The sequence below is a fragment of the Apteryx rowi genome, unplaced genomic scaffold (assembly GCF_003343035.1).
Source record: "Apteryx rowi isolate R43461 unplaced genomic scaffold, aptRow1 scaffold_423, whole genome shotgun sequence".
NCBI lineage: Eukaryota > Metazoa > Chordata > Aves > Apterygiformes > Apterygidae > Apteryx > Apteryx rowi.
This window is the reverse complement of record NW_020450676.1, coordinates 546,629-568,048: the sequence shown is the minus strand read 5'-3', so window position 1 is coordinate 568,048 and position 21,420 is coordinate 546,629. Positions and strand designations below refer to the sequence as shown.

General features: G+C 40.1%; 1 protein-coding gene across 1 annotated transcript in view; it reads right to left on the bottom strand.

Moving 5' to 3' along the window:
- SLC2A13 (solute carrier family 2 member 13) overlaps positions 1–21,187 on the bottom strand; it is a 219,549-nt gene extending 198,362 nt beyond the window's left edge. Inside the window, exons 1-3 of the mRNA XM_026076041.1 lie at positions 21,151–21,187; positions 19,654–19,813; positions 18,072–18,130 (exon numbers count right to left, since the gene is read on the bottom strand). Coding sequence (XP_025931826.1) covers positions 18,072–18,088 — 17 coding nt within the window. The 5' untranslated portion in view covers positions 18,089–18,130; positions 19,654–19,813; positions 21,151–21,187. The remainder of the gene's footprint in view (positions 1–18,071; positions 18,131–19,653; positions 19,814–21,150) is intronic.
- Between the last annotated feature and the right edge of the window lie 233 nt (positions 21,188–21,420).

Sequence of the window (21,420 nt, the reverse complement as noted above, 5' to 3'; positions counted from 1 at the left end):
AAAAGTTCCCTATGCAATCTTTGTGTCATTCACAATTCTATACATTTATAAACCCAATCAGTTCATTCTTTTCCAGACTAAAGAGTCTGGATAGGATTCAGTGAATTGTTCATTACACAGAAATCGTTCAATTCCTTCATCATTGTCAGCAAATCAAATCATTTATTAGGTAGAACTTTTTTAGTTCTACTATATTCTTCTTGAGATGGAAGGACCAACTATACAATGTTCAAGATTTATATAGTTTCATAACCATTTAGTGATGAGCAGTTAAAGAAAGAAATGAGCACAAGAAAAGGATATTGCTGAGAGTGGATGATGTTAATTACATCTACTAAGATTCACAATTGAGCATGATAGCTTTAGAGCTGTGAATATGCATCTGAAGCCTGGGAACATTTCTATACAAGGCACTGAAAAGGACTCTTGTGACAGAAACAGCAGCTGCAAAGAGGAACAAGTAGTATCTACAGAATTTGCTTTAGCCTTTCATGAGAAAGGTCCCTGACAGTGGTGATGAGCAAGATCATGGAAACAAAGTTATAGCTGCAATATACAATGACCCTTCCACTGCATGTACAATAAAGTATGAGCATACAAAGATTGAGAGAATTTTTGCTCCTCTATGCAGAAGAAATTGTATTATAACCCTTTTTCATAAGCACAGATAAATCAAAGGCGACAGGAAACTGTTTCACAATTACTCATTATTTTCATAAACAAGAAGCCATAAAAACCTCCAGATTCTTAGGACACTCATGACCATTCAAGACATTCATGAGACCTCTTTGACAATACCACAGCATGCAGTCATGTGCTATTTCCAAAAATGCTGGCTACTGTTGTTCATCACAGAACTAGATTTGATTAAAATGCAGCAACAACTCAAAATTTGCTTATCCTGACTTTACAAGAAGAAATGCTCTGCTCATACAATTCCACATTTCTTACATTTTCAGACTGCTACCTTCATCAATTCTATGCCTTCACTCTTTGCCAAAGTAACTGAAGCCTGAAAAATAACATGTTAGCATGGAATAGCAGCAGCAGCTACATTTTCATCATTTCAAGGGCATGCTGAGCAGACCAAACCTAGTGACAGCATCAAAGGCCAGTCCTCAGAGCAAAATATCTGGTAACACCTGAACCTTGAGCTACGGCCAAGCTACATCTAGACTTGCCTTCAAAAACCTTGAGCTTTGGGGCAAAAAGGGGGGAACCTCTCAATCCTGCAAAAGATATCTCCTTCCTTTTTACTTAAAATGGTCCCCAACTGACCAAATGATTTTGGAATCCCTGCCCACAGGGTGAATATGTTAGATGCCACATATCCACCACTAGGCACAATTCATCTCAGGACACGCAGATAAGTGTGCATATAATGTTGCTATAAACATCTATAGGATTATAAACAAAAGTTGGGATCTGCTAGTCAAATCCAATTACTTCAACATTTTGTCATCCTTCTCAGTGTCAGAAGAAATCACTGCCTGCAGCTAGCTTTGGGCAGTGGTGTAACTGAAGTAAACCATTTACAAACATTACTGGATAAAATATACTTCATCTACAATAAGTCAAAAAAAAGCTGAATTTTAAGAAGTCACTCAAAACTTTGACATGAAAATAATGAAATAGGCAAGTTTTGCTTGTGCAATGACCCAGATCTGAATCTGTCTGTAGTCTTTGTTCCACTACAACTATTCTGCCTTATATACTTAATTTTCAAACAATTCTATTAGTTCTGCAACAATGAAGATGGCTAATTACAATTTCTTAAATTAAACCAGTTCTGTAACAGATATTTTGGAGGAGTGGATTTTGTCACAAAACGCTTCAGTCTCGCCTTATGACTCTGCCCAAAGCCAAGAACTGATTAATTGCACAATAAGAACCTTGAATGATATCAAGACAGAAACAAAATAGCATATGCCAAAATTGGTTGAATCTGAAACTTTCCAGTGCACACATTTTAAAGTGGCTCAGAGCACAACTTTTTTTTACCCATAAAAAGACTAAAGCAATGGATAATTGATCAAATAAGAACAACACTTATCTATAGCCATTTCCAAACAATGCAATTAAAGGCAGAACTGGAAAGCCATAATAGCAATACAGAGAACGTTAACTATTTTGGTGGGGCAAGCAATATACTCACATGATGAAATATTTTCCCTAATAAAATAGGAGTGAGATCATTTCAATTAGTGACTATTAAAATTAAGTCTCAGATTCAAAGACTTTTTAGACTCAAGGCCAACCCAGTGAGATACTGCGCTCTGCCCATTATTGTGTTAGGAGGGAGGGGGGAAGGTAGCAAAATACAACTGGAAGGGGCTTCACAAAACCAGCAAAATGTGGTAATCAACAGCATGACAAAAAATGAGCAAAGCAGCCTTCCTACCAAGAATGATTCTAACTAGAATATCTGGAAACCTCCGACAGATTAATAAGCAATAGCATTCAGCAAGATCAGACCAAGAACTCTTTGCCTAGCTACTAACCCCAAAATTCAGATGGCTAGCACACAGCTATTACAGAAATGAGAAGTTATACTAAAACTGTGTACAACATACATGGAGATTAAGACTTATTGAAGCTCTCCTCTGATCTTGCATAGCCCATTGCACACTCTTCTACCAGGTCCTGCTGAGACTAGGTGGACAGACCCGTTACTGCAGTGGGTAATCAGCACCTGATATGACACAGAGAGGTGTTCAGTGACTGAAGTGAATGACAAATGAAGTCTCAGAAAGGTTTAAATGATACACTGGCAACACTGAGTAAAACAAGGATGTTTACACTGTACTCTTGATAACAGAGTGCAAGGAAAAGTAGTAACATCGTATCCTTTCATTTCCAGAGCTGGAAAGTTGTTTACTGAAGTGATAGAAAGCCAGCCAAGAAAGTTGGTAGGAAGTCAGCCAAGCTGGCCACTGCTAGCATTTATAACAAGGAGATAAATGCAATTACAGCAAGTAGCTGTGCTCCTGAAAGTGCTCGATGCTGTTCCCTTGCTTTCAAAGGCTCTGTTGTCTCTCCTGCTCCCAAGCACTGACACACTTTCTCTCTTCAGAAAAAGAAAGCATGGAGGACCTGGCACATTTTTGATGACAGCTGAGATAAAATGTGACTGACTTTCTTGTGGCTCATAGTCTTTATCTTAGTGCTAAGATAACATCAAATGCTGTAAATAGACCACAAATTCTTTCATCTCACCACCACAAGCAGTGTAACAACTATGCAAGTGCGCTGTGTTTACGTACTCAGTATTGGCAACAGCATGCTGAGTATCACATCATGCTGCTCACACAGCAATGCATTTACTGAAGTAATTTAAAAGGTTTTCTGATAACTATGTTATAATTTCAATACTATAATCAGTTATGCACTGTAACTAGAAATGTACCATTACTGGAAGTTTATCTACCATAACACTTTCCAAATCAGTTTAATAACAGTCTGTCATGGTATTTGATGGACCATTCTGATTTTTTCCATATTAGTATTGTGAAAGATCCAAAGATCACCACTCACCACTACCAGGAGCAACAAAAGGATTGACAGGCACTTGGCCATGCTGAAAGAGGTAGTGACACTGCCCCAGGACACGATGGCAGGGCAAGACCCTCTTGCTGCACAGGCCCCCAGCAGAAGTCCTGCCTTGGGGCAGGCATCACTCATGCTTCCAGCAGTTTAGTGAGAGATCACAGGAAAACAAATAAGCCAAATGCAAGCCAGAGATGTCTTGGGCACTAAGAGGAGTTTTCTTAAGGACAAAAGACAGAACTAGGGAACAGAGACTAGAATATACTGACAGATTTCTGGTCTAACCCAAATTACAGCATGGAGAGCTGGTTGCTTCTGGACTTGTCACAGCACAACCCTCCATCTCCAGACACTTTTGCAGCATACTGAGTGCCTGCCCATCTTGGATTCAGCACAGGTATTATGATACATACAGATTGCACAGGCACTGATATATTTAATTCACAAATGACAAATTTAGCTTTCTGCTATTGGTAGACAAGGACTTTCACTGCTGTGTTATGCAAGTAATTTCTGAAATGAACTTTATACCTCAGGCCCACCATACATCTCTGGACTTGCCAAAAGGTAGTATTTAAGGTAAAAAAGATTTTAGGATTTGCCTATGATTTTAAAAGAAAGAAAATGAGAAGTCCATTTAGCAGAACTGAAATTAATTTAGAAAGCTGGACAGTGAATACACAGTCTCTATCTTGGGGGGGGGGGGGGACAGATACTAACTAATGCTTTGAAAATGGAGTTGGAATAAACCAGAGAAACTAGACCAGATCATTCCCTTTCACTCCTGCTATTTGCTTTTCCCTTAATTTGTATCACCAGCAACAAATCAAGAATTATTACAAAAGAATTAACAGATTAAAACATTGTTTGATGCTAGCAATATTTTTACACAAAACCTTGAAAAATATAGGATTAATTCATTTGATATGGTAGGTAATTTGGGGAAATATTCAGACAGTAAAATTGACTGGGACTAAACCTGTGGCAATGATTAGGAGATAAAAAAATCGGTAGCCTCCTCCAGTGACAATAGACTAATTTGAAGTACTTGAACACTCAGTTCCATAAGAAAATTAATGACGTTAACACTAATTAAGAAAATAATGATGGCAAGCCTTAGCAACATCATTGCTGACAAAGGCTAATCCAATTACAAACAATATTTTAAAGAAAGTACATGGCTAAGAGCATAACCAACTTGTATTCCCTTATTTTACTTTGAGAATATTAGTAAACTGAAAAAAAACCCTAACTTGAAAAAGGCAACAAACAAGCCAAAAACTTCATTAGAGAGATGACCTCTTGATAAATGGAATAGGATGTTTTACACTATTTCAATGTTAACATAGGTCCTACCACTTCATAGCTAAGCTATTACCTTTGGATTCTTTGATCTAGCACCAGAGTGGTTGAAAAGACACAGGAACACACATTACCTATTTGTCAATCATTTTAGCCACTTGCAAACCTGGTGAGTGCTTCTCAGAACAATTTTTAATAATGTAAACTAATTAAATATTTTCTTATAAACAAAAAGCCTTCAGTTTATAAGGACTGCAAAGATGTGTATTGGCCACTAATGCGTTCTCTGGAAGAACTGAAAAAGCAGATCTAGTATCCATAAACATTTGTAGAAAGTGGAAAATTTTTATTTTGTAATAGTTGGCAAACCCAAAAAAGATAATTTTTCTATTAACTGCCAGACAAAAATATATCTGGCATAAATGCTAAACCCATGTGAATAATAGCCTATAAGAGGCAAGGACCTCTTTCCTTACTAAAAACAGTGTAGATAATCCAACAACATAATTTCTCTGCTCTCTCTGCATCTGCCAGTTCATTTGTTGGTGAATTTATGACTTATCTCGGTGCCACATTCTCAAATTCTGCTTCAGGGACTTGCACTCTTTTGTGCCCCTGTCTATTTCTACCCTTTATAAAAGCTGATGACAGATAGAAATTACCATACGAGTAAAGGGACCTATAAAAATTCAATTAAAAAAGACAAAGCTCTAGACACAGGCAAAATAATCTTACCTGTCCCCGTAAAACCACTGGTGCTGTGTAGTATTAGTTCCAGATGTTAAGCAAATGCTTTGTGAAATAACCCCAAAATGAGCAATGCTACCCAGATGAGGGACAGTGCTGTACTCTAGCTGGTGAGCAAAGCCATTGCTGTATGCACTGGAGCATAGCTGGGATGGTCTACAGCTAGAGGAAGACAAGTAGCATAAGGAGAAGATATATCTTCCCTTAGACCATTATGAAGTAAATCAGCTGTCCATTTTTCCAGCTATATCCAGGGTCCATACATTTCAGCCTGTTTGCAAGTGTAGATTCCTTTGGCTCACGTTTTCATGCATCTCCCTCAGTGTGGGCCCACAATACAACCAGGCCCCCAGTCTTTCATCTTGTACAGCTCCATCAGGTTAGGGAACAAAGTCTTTACATCTCTAACCTCTAATTAGAGGCTATTCTTCTCTCATGCAAAGGAATCAAGGTGCTACCATGTCCTCTATGTAGAAAGAAAGATAGGAATAGCCACCAGACCTCTGTCCAATCACTTGAAAAACACTGATCAAAAGATATCCTCCTTTCCTTGAAAGCTTTCCTTGCATTGCTATTTACCATACGCTATTTACCATAGACAAACTGGAACTGAATTCTGAACCAAAATTCAAGATTCAGCTTTGAATTCAGAATTCAAGACTTTTCCTAGAAATTGGAAAAATTAGAAACTAGCCACAGAAGTATACCACAAGCACACCAGTTATATTCAATATACAAACAGGGATTAGTGGCCAAAAGCTCTTTTCTATTAAAGATAATTTGACATACTTCAGAGAGCTTGTTTGGATGGGAAGAAAACAAGCCTTCACTAACCAAATTTTAAGCACAGTAGTTACTCATATTGAAGATATTCAGTATATGCACATCTGCCATACAGTTCATAAATGTATTTCAGCAACATCTGCAAACTTGCATGCCTGAGTATATCACAGAAATAGTTACAGAATGATACAGAGGGAATGCAGTGTATCTTCTAATTGCTATGCGCATCCTAAATATTCCCATAAAATAAAGCAACTGATTTGAGATTCAAGGCCCTTTTTGGCATCGCTGACATTAGACTTGTTCTACCCACAGAATAACGCTACCTTCTCAGCCACTCTGTCATCTCAGTATTTGGCCCCACTTGGAGAGAACGGATGGCCTGTCTTTGACTCTACAGCCATGGGCAATGCGGTAGCGTTTATTTCTTGAACTGCATTTTGCCAACCCCTCCCCAGGTAACTGGGGTTATCTGAAGACACTTCAAGCAGTTTGTCATAACAATGTGGGAGTAGGTTCATAACTAAAGCCACACAGGTATGCTGTGTTACAGGCACAGGTTACAACAGTCCTCTCCCTGCTGATGGAGCACCCTGTGCAGAACTGCCGAACTTGCACAGGGAATTCTGAGTTTGTTACCAGCAACTCCCTTGATCCAATCTAAGGAAGAAACCAACAAATCACTTGACTGAGTATTGGAGGAATTTATCCTCCCAAATGGACAATCACCTGAGAACCAGTATCAAATACTGTGTCCTCTTACATGCCATTGGCAAACACAAAAAGGTTCTCTTTTGACTGATCGTTCTCTCTAGGCAGTCAGATTAACAGTTATCACATTGCTCTTGGATTCTCAGCCCTAAGGAATCCCATTTAATCCAACACCTTTTGTCATGCTCAAGCCCCCAGAGGCAGAAGGCCCAATCAGAGGAGCACTGCTGCTTCTTGCCAGGCTGTTCCTCCTGAGTAAGCAACGATGCTACAGGCATGGATAGGAAGATTTGGGGTAGAGCTTTGTTTTTGGAGAGCAGCAATTAAGGCCAACCACACTGCTACCAAAATCCAATTTTCCCTCAAGGTCTTAGAACGCTATTAGAGCAACAGCCTTCTCCATGATATCCTTAAAGCCAGTGTCTGGGAATTTAAGTTTTATATTGCAACTCCTTAGAAAAGGAGCCATGAGTCCTACTTACTGATTTTAACTAACCCTTCCTTCAAGGTTTTATCAAGTGAAAAGTTTGCCTCTAACAGGCATTGTTTAGTCAGGTGGATACTTGCAGAAAATGTACTGAATATCTTCAGTTTCTGATTTAGAGAAACAAAATATATCATCAGCTATTCAGCTGGAAAGAGTAGGAAAAATTATTTGGTCCTTGAAGTACTACAGCAGTCTGTTATCCTTCTAGTAACATACAGACCTAGTGGTATATGGCAAAGCAGAGTATCTTCAAAAGATGATGGAAAGGAAAGATAGGAAGGAAGCAGAGAGAAGTTTCAGGAGAAGGAGGACAGCAGGAATTTCAAGGGACAGGCCTTCTTTCAACCAAATCCAGGTCCAGTCTCTCCTGAAAGGAACATAAATCCAAGAAGCCTTAATTTAGAGGATCCACAGGACCAAAAAATCCATACAATGTATTACTATATTATATGTATACCCACCACTAGGTGTCACCCCAATTTAAGATATTACATACATTATTATATACACACACATACAAGCACACACACTCTTTAAATAAAATCCTACTTTCACTATACTTTAACTACGCTATGAAAATATTAAGTTTTTTTAATAAAAAGGAATTAATTCCTTCTGAAACATATACAACACTCTTAAGCTGACTTTAAGGAAGGAACATACCCAATGCTATTTGCAGAAAAACATATTACCAAATATCTAGCACCTTTCTGAAATGCAAGTAGGGCACCTGCTTTCACAAAGGTACATTTGGAGGCTGTGGAGATGATGCACCTTCCTGTACAGATGGCAGAGAACAAGCACAGACTCATGGACAGTACTTCATCTTTTTAAAATTCAAGGCCTGTGACAGCTAAAACGTGAGCTGAAAAGCCCATCCTTTAGAGTGAAGTAGATTACCTGCCTTGCCACTGTTTTCTGAAGCAGTGACTCCATTAACACCACAAAGCCCCTGCTGGCTAAGAGATAAAAGCAGACGGACCATTTATCAGCATTATGTCCAAGAGACAATCAAATTACTGTCATATCACTTCTCAGCAGGCCTTGTCTCTGCACCTTCTGCCATTCGAACACCACCACCTTTCCAATTCATATGGCTTAAAACACACAGAACAGGGATGTAACACAGGGAAAAAAAATACTTATTCAGAATATTGTTCCTTCAGTCATAAATATGTATGTGCTCATCATAGCAGACTTCAAAAACAGTAAAGGTCATTATAAAGTTTTTAAAAAAATCTTTTCATTCCCCTCTAGAGGGAGTGTGATGAGACAAAACTGAACATATAAAAAGGGACCTGTCTGAGATTGTACTTGGTTGGAAACAGCTTGCAGAGGAGAGTCCCCAGGCAGTACCTAACAGTCTCTTCAGGCTCACCAGTGATGTAAAGCTCTGCAAATAAAATAATGGGGAGGAGTGGGGGCAAGATAACACTAGAAACAGCCCTAGTAGAGTAAGAATTGCTCCAGAAGACCACTTTCCTTTTCAATAGAGCAGAGAAATCAACCACAGCCTGACCTTCACCTAGCCTTCCTCTCCTGTCAAAAAGTAGAAGCTCCAGTTCCAAGTCATGCTTATATCACACTGCAACACAGTCCGTTCACAACTGACCCAGAGCCCATCTGTTTCCTGATCCCTCCTCCTAAATTTATCATACAACACCCAAGTCAGAGTGTCAAAGGTGGAAAGTATGAAGAACCCTAACTCTGTTGCAGTGGATGAGTCTGAGCCTCAGACTCCAGCAAAGACCCAAACAAAAGAGTTCCCAGGAGAGAAACCTTCTGGCATCCAACCCTTTCCTTTGGCAGCTCCGGTGCAATTCTGCTCCAACTGGAGCTCTAGTTCACCCCAACCCTAACCTTACACCTCAGCATTTCCATGTGCTGAACCCAAGCCCCCAAAGCCACAGAGCAGATAAGCAAGTTCCCAAGCAAGAAGCCTTTGTGCAACCCACCCTGTCAGTAGTTAATATACAACTTTTATCCGAGGCAAGGAATAGAGGTTAGAGAGGCTGTAAAATCTCCATCTTTGGAGATATCCAAAACCAATCCGGACAATGTCCTGAGCACCCTGCTCCAGCTGAGCCTGCTTTGAGCAGAGTGTTCAACCAGATGACCTCCGGAGGTGCCTGTCAACCTCAACTATCTTGTGATTTTATGAGATTAAATACTGAATATTGCCTGGTCAATGAAAGAACAAAAACACTAAAACCTGAAACAAGTGTCCAAAACTTGAAGGAAAAAAAAAGTCAAAAATAGGAAATCAAGGTCATTCTACCTACTAATAAAACTTAAGCCTAGTGAAAAAGCATCTGTAGTCACAATGCTGCAATGTCTGTTTAGAGGTATGGGCATCTGGACAGTGTCCTCACAGTTGAAAAATATCAGTATAATTGTCAGCTACCGAAAAACATACAGCTTACAAAGCAAGTTCCTTTTTTGCATGTAAGAAAGGTCAGGATCAGGTTATTGTGCAAATTGTAAAAAAAAAAAACAGAAGCAAAAGTATCATTTGAACAGTCACAAAAGGTCAGGTGAATATACTCATAATTCTGACAAATAAAGCATGACAATATAAGCAATTGTCTTTGCTTTGTTGACTGTCCAAAGGATTTCACAAAAACAATCAAGTTTAGAATCAAGATTAGCAACATAACTACACAATGTGTATGACCTGGTTTATCAGGATACTAACCACTAAATTAAGAACAGTCAGTAAACACAGTTATGAAAATACTTCACTTGATACTCTGCTGAACTTCAGCCTTGACATAAGGGTTCTGAGCCCACTTAAACAGTCCCTAACAATCATAGTCTTATTATTTTTAAATGCACCTAGTCTGCTCCACACAGTAGATCCTGATGAGTACTTCAGATGCTCCCCCATAGGAAATAGCCAGGAAAAACTGTCACTCACCAGTCTGCTGCTTAGGAAGTTGTTTCATGAGACTTAACTTAAAAATACAAAGGAGCAAAACTAATTATTCACCTAATACAGTCTTACTATTCAACTTGGGCAGTAATAGCACCGGCATCAAACCTGCTGAAAGCATGGAGAGCAGGACATAAATGATAAACAGCACTGCAGAAGTTGGCCAAGCCTATCTAACAGCTGGCCTCTAGTTTACTTGCAGTGCATTTTAAAAAGAATATAGCCACAGCAAAGAATACACCAACCAGGTGTATGTTCACAGAATCACAGAATGAGTGAGGTTGAAAGGGACATCCAGAGATCATCTAGTCCAACCCCCCTGTTTCTGTGAATAGGATTTCTGTGAGCCTGTCCAACCATTCAGCAGACACAAAAGTCATTTTCAGCTTGCTGTATATCTAGGACACACAACTTCACTAGAAGTCAGAATATGCAGAACAATTAATCCATCAGTGAAACAATGTAATTAAAAAAGTACAGACTAGAGCCTAAACTGCTGCAATGGCAGACCACAGAAGACAAAGCAAACCTACTGCTACAATTTTAAGGTGGCCCTGGTGAGGCCACATCTGGAGTACTGCATCCAGTGCTGGGCTCCCCAGTACAAGAGGGATGTGGCACTACTGGAGCAAGTCCAGCGAAGGGCCACAAAGATGGTTAGGGGACTGGAGCATCTCTCTTATGAGGAAAGGCTGAGAGAGCTGGGCCTGTTTAGCCTAGAGAAGAGAAGGCTGAGAGGGGATCTTATCAACGTGTACAAGTATCTGAAGGGAGGGTGTCAAGAGGATGGGACCAGACTCTTTTCAGTGGTGCCCAGCGACAGGACGTGAGGCAATGGGCACAAACTGAAATACAGGAAGGTCCATCTGAACATGAGAAAAAACTTCTTCACTGTGAGGGTGACAGAGCACTGGCACAGGTTGCCCTGAGAGGCTGTGGAGTCTCCTTCTCTGGAGATATTCAAAACGCGCCTGGACGCGATCCCATGCAATGTGCTCTAGGTGAGCCTGCTTGAGCAGGGGGGTTGGACTAGATGATCTCCGGATGTCCCTTCCAACCTCAACCATTCTGTGATTCTGTGCGTGGGAGAGAAAGCATTCTACACATTTTGAAGACAAACATATTCATTTAATGTCTCCAACATTTCCCCACTGCATAGGAGAAATTCAAACATGACAAAACTACACTGATAATCTTCAAATAGAACAGTTTTTGAAAAACATTTTACAGACTTCATTGTTATTCAACTGTTAGTCACCCTCATTTTTAGCCCACTTACCAACACTGAAATTAAGGTCAAATTTGATTTGCAGTTTCAAAGTACTTTCAGAATAAACTTTAAATTTAAAATGCAGCTAATATAGTACAATTAAAATCAAGATTACACATACTCTTGGACAGAGGAAGTATATCCCCTGTATTTCCCAAAGGAAAATAAGAAAATCAAACCAAATCCCTTTCCTGAAAGAAGCAGATGGTTGTTGGGTTTTTTTGTGTTTTTTTTCCTCCTCTCCCCACTTACTTCTCCAGAGTTGGATTTTCAGCAGAGGCAATTTTGAAATCCAAATACAAAATGTGTTTTAGCTCTTGGTTAACTTTTTTGGATTTTAATACTTTTTCAGTGTTAAATGATGAAAGTATAGACCTTGTTTTAATGTGCAAGTCTATCACTTTGTTACAATCCAGCCTTGGTTGAATTTATGGTCTATCTCAGCCTTGGGGTGAGGAAGAGCAGGGAACGGATTCAGCAAATATATTTTAAACTCACCCTGACAACTGCTGACTGTCTATGGGGTATGCTGCTCCATTGGAGGCAGGGCCCTGAGAGGGAGAGGATATTAGTTCTAATTAACTTGCTATTGGTTTGCACTTTTGCTGACCTGGCCTAACAAAGATGCATTAAGTATCTTTAGAGTTCACATTAACTTGCTTGTGGTTGTTGCAAAGAGGAGCTGTAATGGTATTGGACATCTGTTTCGGGTACATGAGACCCCCAATGGCCATGACCTGGCTGTGCATATTAAGTAGTTAGACCCAGGTAACAATCTCATGAGAAAAAGGCTGCAGACAATTAGTCATTGACTCTTCACAGAAGGTAAAATGAAAGAAAAAAACATCAAGAAAGAGTGGAATAGCCAGTAAGGTTCTAGGTCAGTGGGATGGGGCAGCTTACCGATAATAAAATGGCAGAGCTTCTGGAAAGCTTAAAGAGCAGTCCATCATGGCAATCTTTCATAAAGAAACAGAAATAGTATCACTTATATTCAAATTTCTTGGGTCTTTCACATGAGTAGGTACAGTCAGAATCAAAAATGCTAGACCAAGCCCATATCATATGTTAATCAGCTTCAGAAAGAGTCATCAATTCACTATACAGCCCAGTTATTGAAGAGTTCCAGCTACCTTAAATATACCAGTTCACACAGTATTAATCAATACTATCTCACCTCTCCCAAAGAGGAATACAACAGAAAAATATGGAAACCATTACATGTTCCCCCTAGGTCTTGTAGTGGCTAACCAAATCCATACACAAGCTCTGTGAAAATGCCAAGTCCATGGAAAATAGCGTCAAGATCAATTTTATAAATATGATTTGTCTGTGAGACTACTAGGCTAACATTTATGATGACCAGAGCCCATTGCTCCTGTCAGGTCCTATATCTGAGGACATTGATTTTCTTTGGTATTCAACAGTGCCTCCTTAAAGACAGTCTCATGAACTGTCCCCTCTCATCCCATAATACGCACTGCCTCACTATCACCCCGTTTTCTTATGTGCAAGCAGGACAGGTTAACATTTTGCATGTTTTCTGAATTCCTATCCCAATCAGCTAGCACATGGAATTCAAAAATCAGTTACAGTAAACTCAAATCAATCAGTGCATTCATTCCAAAAGTTTCTGTAGGGTGCAGGGCACCCTTCATTCCTGCATGACATTACATTGTAATTCTGAGGAAACATCACAATATTCATTATAAACTGAGTAACAAGGCTATGGAAATTGTTATACTAAATCAGAAGAGTGACCTGGAGCCAAGAAATGCTTCAGAGAGACAAAAAAACTCTAGTGAGACTTACAGAATAACTGACTCAAGATTTATTCCATGAAGAACAGGTCTTCAGATCCCAGAAGGGGCTCCATTTTAGCTCAGGGAATCCTGAGAAACATCCTGTGCTCCTTTAACTCTGCTACGTTTTTTTACTATAAGTCTGAGTCCTACAGCCCCACCAGGGTACTGTGCAGAAAAAGTTCCTTTATTCATATTACATATTCTGCCTTTCATTGTAGGAGTTGTGAATAATGCCTGTGCTTAAACAAATTAATATAGGTCACATGCAAAGAAATAGAAGAGAGCCCTGAAGAGGCTGTTGTATGGGAACAATACAGGCCACATTAGGCAAAAGGGAAGGTGAACAGAGAAAGTCAGAACTTCTGAGTCACACTGCGTGGGAGGGCACTGTGGTACACAAACTTATATAAAGAAAAGAATTGTTCAGTGGTCAGAATCAGGTAATAGTGAATACTAATACAATCTGGAAGCATACATACATTTTTGCTTACTATATTCAAGCTTTATTGGAAGTCTTTGTGTATCTTCACCTTTGTTAGCACTCAGGGTGACTTTTTTGCTCCACACTTTGAACACTGTCACAAGATATTGCCTAAAAGTGCAAGTCCAAGGAAAAATACCATCATGGTAAGGAAACTCCTTGTTGCATTCCTAGGGCAGATGCTATGTTACAGCTTAGACACTGTCACTGTCAATGCCTAAGCCACACTCCAGACTGCACTGACTCAGTGAACCAAACGTACAGGAGATTCTGGACACCACTTTAGCTTCAGTTTAGAAGTTTACATTACTATTTGAGGATCAGACTGCCCTAAGGGAATATATTTCCCTCTTCAATGGAACTAAGCCCAAACTCCTTGGGTGCCTCTCTGTGGTCACTGCAAAGTGCCCACCAACTCCCCAGAATGCCTACCTGGGCCTCCATCAGGAGCACATTTGTCTGCTGCCTCTGAAGAAAGGCAGCTATGGGAAGAGGGGATGGTGCACACAGGTTATAGGCCCCAACATGCACTTTGCGTATAACCACATCAGAGGTGCAGCCACACTACAGCTGGCTTGCAGTCCTCTGAAGGGATCTCAAGTCTCACCACACCTTCCTGACACATCACTGTGGCCAGGCACCACACACATCCAACAACTGCAAGACAGCAGTGCCACAGTCTAGATGAACCCTAGATGTCACCCTCTGTATCCAATGATCTTTGCAGACTTCTGCAGATTCTCCAACAAGCTTCAAATTAGAATATTCTTGAAGGTGATTCCAGTGTGGCTGTCCAAAGCCATAGTTAGTTGTTTTTCTGGGAAACTGATGAAATAATTAAGGACAGTAGGACTTCTTGAGCAACAAGTCAGAGCCTGAAACTTGTCATTTTTGTACACCCTAAGACTGCTTAAACAGACTTCAAGATTTGATTGTCTTCTTTTGGGAGAAGAGGGTACTTTTTACACTCTACATAAAATTGCAATCTTGCCAAAGTGCAAGTGCTCAGGGTAACAAAAGAATCAGTGGGTTCATTGCTTAATAAGCCTCACACCAACTATCACAAACTGAAATACAACACAAAAGCATCAAGTGGCAAAGCATTTCAAGTACTGGTGCCCCTGGCTGTATAATGAAGTATCAGGGTGAACTGAATGAATCTATTCAAGAAAATGGAAAGTCTGTAGATTCTCAGTTAGTGTTTCCAAAGCCTGAACTAGGATTCAGAAGTTATCTAGCCAAGTTAATCCTATTAAAAAAAAGTGGAACAAAAAATGGATGGAACAAAAATGATAAATGCAATTTCAGTTATTACAGCTGGATTTCATATGAAGCCTTTGTTGCCATGACTATCAAAATCCTCCAGGTTCAGAAAAAAATCTTCCCTGGGACAAATCTCACTCTGCTTATACTGTATGGCTGATTCTTAGAGTGAAGATAGTGGTTAGCTCCCTTCAAACTGTCTTTTTCCACAGTTATGACTTTTTGATTTGTCTATACCTATGTGTGGCTTTACCTCAAACATAAGCTAGCTCTACTCATCCCTGTCCACACTTAAAAATCCACTATACTTGAGGTACACTTTAGTGGGTAAAATACATCAGTTTGATAGGGAAAAATTCTATTATTCTCCACATCAGACAGACAATTCACATTAAGGCAGCACTTCATGTGGCCTGAATGACACAATTTCCTTTTAGCCTGCTTTGGACATTACAACATGCTTTCCTGGCACACCCTCTACTGACCCTCCCATCTAGGGGTTCTGCAAAATGCCTCTCAAAATCATTGCAACTATCAACTCAAATTTTCAAGACTTAAATACACACCTGCTATCACTGCTTCTCCTGACACTCATGAAATAAGGCCCAGAAAAATCTTAAGGTCATTGAGCAGAAGCAACAAGGTGCATGGGCTAGTCAGGCTACAATGAAAACCAGCACAGAGTGTATTGGTTACACAGTACTCTACGAACTCAGGCCCATAGCTTCTGGGAAGCTATGTGACAAGGTCAGGTAAGTGGCAAAAAATGCCACACACACAGAGGCAGAGCAGTCACATCAAGTACAAAGCCTGGTAATACCTCCCAGTATTCCCATTGTCCACAATTACCCTTCTCAAGAGAGTGAGGAGGGCTGATAACAAGGAGGGCTGCCAAACCAAATACACAGGTAGAAGGATGGCTGAAATCAGCTGCTTCCCTGGGATATGGTACCTCTGTTCAAAGCCAAGGTCCCTCTGGCCAAAGTCACTTCACCACAAAGGTAAAACATAAGCCCCACTGGCTGAGGAGGAAAGTCCAGCAGCAAAAGGTATAGGTAAGACATGGCACAGTACAAAGGTTGAAGCCACAGCCAAGGAATAGGACAGCCCATGCAGAGGCACAACGCACAGGCCAGAAATGTCACATTTCTTAAGCCCAGCTTAGAGGCTGAGTTCTCAGGACCAGATTTTCTCTGCCACACAACAGATAGAATGAGGAAGCAGAAACCACACAGTCATATTTTCCCATGTTACACATGTAACAACTTAGACATAAGCACTTCAGATGTATGCCCCCAACATAAGTAGTTAGTACGGTCTATGACAACCCATTTTCAAATCAAAATAGAATCCAAGCTCCTAAATAAGAAATTTCTAGTCTTCCCTGACCTTTTCAGTTCTGGATCCATCTACAAACAAAAAATGAAATGATAACTACTTGTTTCTTGCAGTAAGTTATCTGTCAACAAAGAACAGACAGCAAATATTTTTTCGTTTCCTCTGTTATATTTAGGACTTATATCCGCACTGTTTTTTTTCAGCAGCTGGCCCAGCTGCACCTCAGATATCCTGTTAAGTGGCCCCACTTCTTCAAATTCTGGATCAGCCTTTTAGCCACATCCATGCACTGCCAAGAAGAGGATCTGTGTCTGATAACCACCTGGATTCCCCCTGAATGAGCTCTCACCAGATACACTACCAGTGCAATTACTCCCATCCCCACCCGTAGAACTCCAGACCAAGAGGCCCTTAGCCCAAAAGGGTAGGGGAAGCCACCAGCTACAGCTAAAGCTGGAGTGAGTCCAAGCAGAAGAAGTGGGGTTTAAACACATCAGTTGGGAATCCAGTGTGAAAACGATTTACTGAGCATGGCTGGGGTATGTGTGTGCAGCTGTCCCTGAGGACTTGGCCTGACAATCCTATAAGCTTCCAGCAGGGACTCCTACATGTGTGCATGCCTGAATGTTTTCCCCTGAATTCTGTACCTTTCTCCCTTCTACTTTGGTAAGCTGCTGTCAAGTAAAGCTAAATTGCACATAACTTGTATCTGATTCATTACTTCTTTGGGTCAGAGTCCTATTAACAGACAACAAGGCTTCATAACTGCACCCAACTGCTCCAAAAATTGACAAATATTTTAATTTGTAATTCAACATAACAAAAAAAGCACAAACACCTGGGATAGGTTTCATGGATCTGGCAAAGCCTTCACCTGTATTGCACACCTTCTGGATTCTCAGACAAAAAAAGGGTGGTTGCCAAAATAATTCAACTGATTGTAAATTCATACAGAACTGTTATCACTTATGTGGAATTGAACACTGCCACCAGACTCATCACTCTGCAAGTCAGAGGCTGACAGCAGTGGATCCCACCATGGACAAAAAGAATTATCACCCTCACCTTTGCAGGTAATCTGGTCCTGATGCATGACTCATGGGAGGATATGAAAAACACCTGCCCCACGGAAGCCTTCTGTGAAAACAGTTTCACAAACCCAGAGGGTTTCCATCAAACCCAGCCACAACCCCTATACAGTCAATAACTGTAGTCCCTAGATAGTGTTCAGCAACATCCTAAAGATGACCATCCATGTAATTCTGAAAAATATCTCTAATTAAAAATCTATTTCTGGGTAGCAACTTCTAAACTAGAACTATTGATGCAACTTGAATCCTGGCTGTCTAACATTAGAAAAGCTCTGTTGAAAGCCCCTTCAACAGCTCACCATTTTATATACTTACACAATTCCGAGGCTCATATCTGGCAGACTGCACCAGTGAGAGGTCCATACCTGCAAAGTCTGAACATTAACATCAAAAAGACTGTTAAAGCATGGTTACACCTCCTAGCCTGGACAGACAACATCTTACTTTACAGCAGCACAAAGGGCTGCAGCTTAGCAGTTACTCAGCTGGTAAGCTTTATTCTGCATCTACAAGCAGAAAGACTACACAGAATTGCATGCTCACAGAATACTGCTGTCCCAAGAAACTGCTGGGATACACAGAAATAGACTGACAAATTATTAATAACCACAAGCAGTAGTGAAGAGACCAAACATTATGAACCACAGCCCAGAAGCCCTTACAATTCAGGTTTTAAAAAGTGTGTTCAGTAGACTAGTTCTCGAATTTCTGTATAATAAAATTGTTCATCAGCATGATCAGGTTTCTACCTTTTCCCTGAAATTAGGTGACAAATAAGAACAAAAACTTCCTAGTGTATGCACTAGTGTATGTTAAAATTACAATGTTCAAGGCCAAACCTGAACATTTGCATTGTTTTACAATCTCTCCACAAACTAAATCAGTCTTTAAGCTATGTTTAACCATCTGCATAACTTCACATTGCCCCAAAGAGTGTTCATAAGCTACAGCTGGAAAGAAAAGGCAGGATGCCCTAAAACAGCAGGCATCCCATTGATAACTCCACCACTGAGATGTAAGGACCCAGCCTGTTTAAACAAGAAAATGCCACATCTCCTGAAGAACTCCGCTATCATGTACTTTATTCATTGTGATACAGAAATGCAAAAGCTGAAGGTAGAGATCTGTTCTCATACATTAGCAGGCAGAATTATTTATATTATTTATATTATTTATATTATTTATATTATTTATATTATTTATATTATTTATATTATTTATATTATTTATATTATTTATATTATTTATATTATTTATATTATTTATATTATTTATAGTCTCTGCTATGTCAGTATATCATACTATATCTTTATAGCTGTATGGATGATCATACACCAGAGATGATGCCTTACATAATAATGAGTATTAGTCCTACCTGAGCCTAAGCAGATAAATGAAGAACAGGCCATATTGGGCAGCTGGCCACCTGTCTAGCTAAAAAACAAGGGGAAATAATCCTTCTATACCCAAGGCACCCAGCCTCAAGAAAGAACCAGCTGCTACACAATTCTGGCAGATTTGGTAAAAACATGAAAAGTAAACACAAGTGTAGGGAAGTGAAAGTCATCTGGAGTCTAGGGACCAACAAGGGAAGCAAAGTGACTCCGAAACCTCTAGATGCCCAAAGTAAAACACACTGAAGAAATCACAGGTGAGATGTCTAAGAGACAGAAAGCTCTTTTAAAATACAAATCAAGATTATATTTTTAGCTCTACTTTTTATCTTCTCTTTCCACTTACCAACTGAATACCCTGACCTTATGTTTGCTAAACAGCTGACAGCTGTTGGGGGCAGAGTGGATCAGAAAAGATCAGCAGCAAAAAAGCAGCAAAACAAGCTCAGCACATACATGTAATCTCAAGTGGCCTACACCCAGGATGCAGTTAAAGAACCCACCTTATTTCAGAAGGGTCTGGTCTCCATATCTCAGTTTTACTTAATGAAATCCATTACTTCATTCCACTTAAATTCACTGAAACTCACAGTCTATACATAATTTGCACTAGTGTATTCCTACACAAACTGCAACGTGAAGAAGTCTGGAGCAGGAGTACACCTAGCAGAAAACTCCACTGAATGCACTGAACAGCCACAAAATTCAGTTTAAGATTCAAAAGTTATATTAATATATCACTTAATCTATCGATATCATTAATTATAAGATATAGTTATGGAGATACTAAAGCTCACAACAGGCATTTTTGATGAGTATAAATTATAAAGATTGACCTTTAAATACATCAAACCTTTTGCTCAAGTCTGATAATGGTTACAGTTTGGCAGGTATTCAAGAAAGCTGATTATTGATATAACCTAAAAAACTGTATTTGTATTCATAAAATTTGCAAAATACAAGAATCTTCTCAAATTTGTAGGAAGCCTATGATCAGGCTTTAAATCAAGGAAAACATTCTAAAGCTGCTCTTTGTGTTTGAATTACTGCTTCTGCAGACAGGAAAACACATTTTTCAAGTAAAAATAGTCTATTTAAAAGCAACTCATTTTCATTTTAGTCCAGATGTAATGCATTTCATACATCTCATAATATGAGTCACTGCTTCATAAAGCTACCCACATTCATATTTGTTTTCTAGTGCTTCAGAGAAATAAGCTAGCTCACCATCTAACAAATGCAGTCCTAGTTAGCAGGCTATAATTGGGATGCCAAGACAATAGTTTCTTTGTGCACAAAAACCTAAAAACTCTCAATGATTGGGACAGCAACATCCAATTTTTTCAGGACCAAAACACCAACAGACTGGAGACAGTTAACTAGCACGACATGGGTTCAGAAGCATTACTGAAAGTGTTCAGTTCTGCTTCTTAAAGAGCATTTGTTTTGAGAAACTCAAGTTTATAATCTGTAAGTCAGATGTTCAATAAACACTATACATATCTATCAACTAGGCATTAAAATCTAAGCAAGAGCTTCAAATGAATCCATATTCCTACCATCATCCTCCAAAAGGTTTAACATTTATCTAACAAAATCCAGTTTAACTAGATAGTTTACTCCATTAACTGATATTTCTCTCTGAAAAGCAGAAAGAGGTACCAGAAATATTGTCAGATTACAGGAAGATTGCATCAACCACAAATGAAGCAATGCATGCCCAAGGCAAGAGAGCCTTATCTCAGAAAGGCCCACCATTGCAAAGCCTGGGGTGAAATTTAACTTCTAAATGCAACAAAGTTTTGTTTTAAGCAAACCCACAGACCTAACTGAGGCTACCATGCCAAACTACTCAGGCATACAGAACATGCACCTCTCTCCATTGAGGTTAACTAGAGCCACCAAGGTCCTCCACTTTCACCTCAGCCACCACGCTGCAGACTTAGCTCCTCAAGAAAAGAAACAAGCCCCCCTACTGCCTCCCCACAGCCCTCGCTTACAGCCCAGCCACAGGAGAGAACACACAACCACCACAACTTTCACAAACTTCTCCAGCCGAGGGGCGGCCCTCACGCCGCTTTATATAGTGAAGGGGCGGAGCCTAGACCACAGTTCTGCCGTTCTATTGGGCAACGGGGCTGTCGCTCAGTGGAAACGGGCCTGCCGCCAGGGGCCCGGCCCGGCCCGGCCCCTCCCCTCCCCTCCCCTCCCCTCCGCGTGGCTCCTGCCAAGGCGCCGCGGGCGCCCCCTGGGGGCAGCGGGCGTCGCTC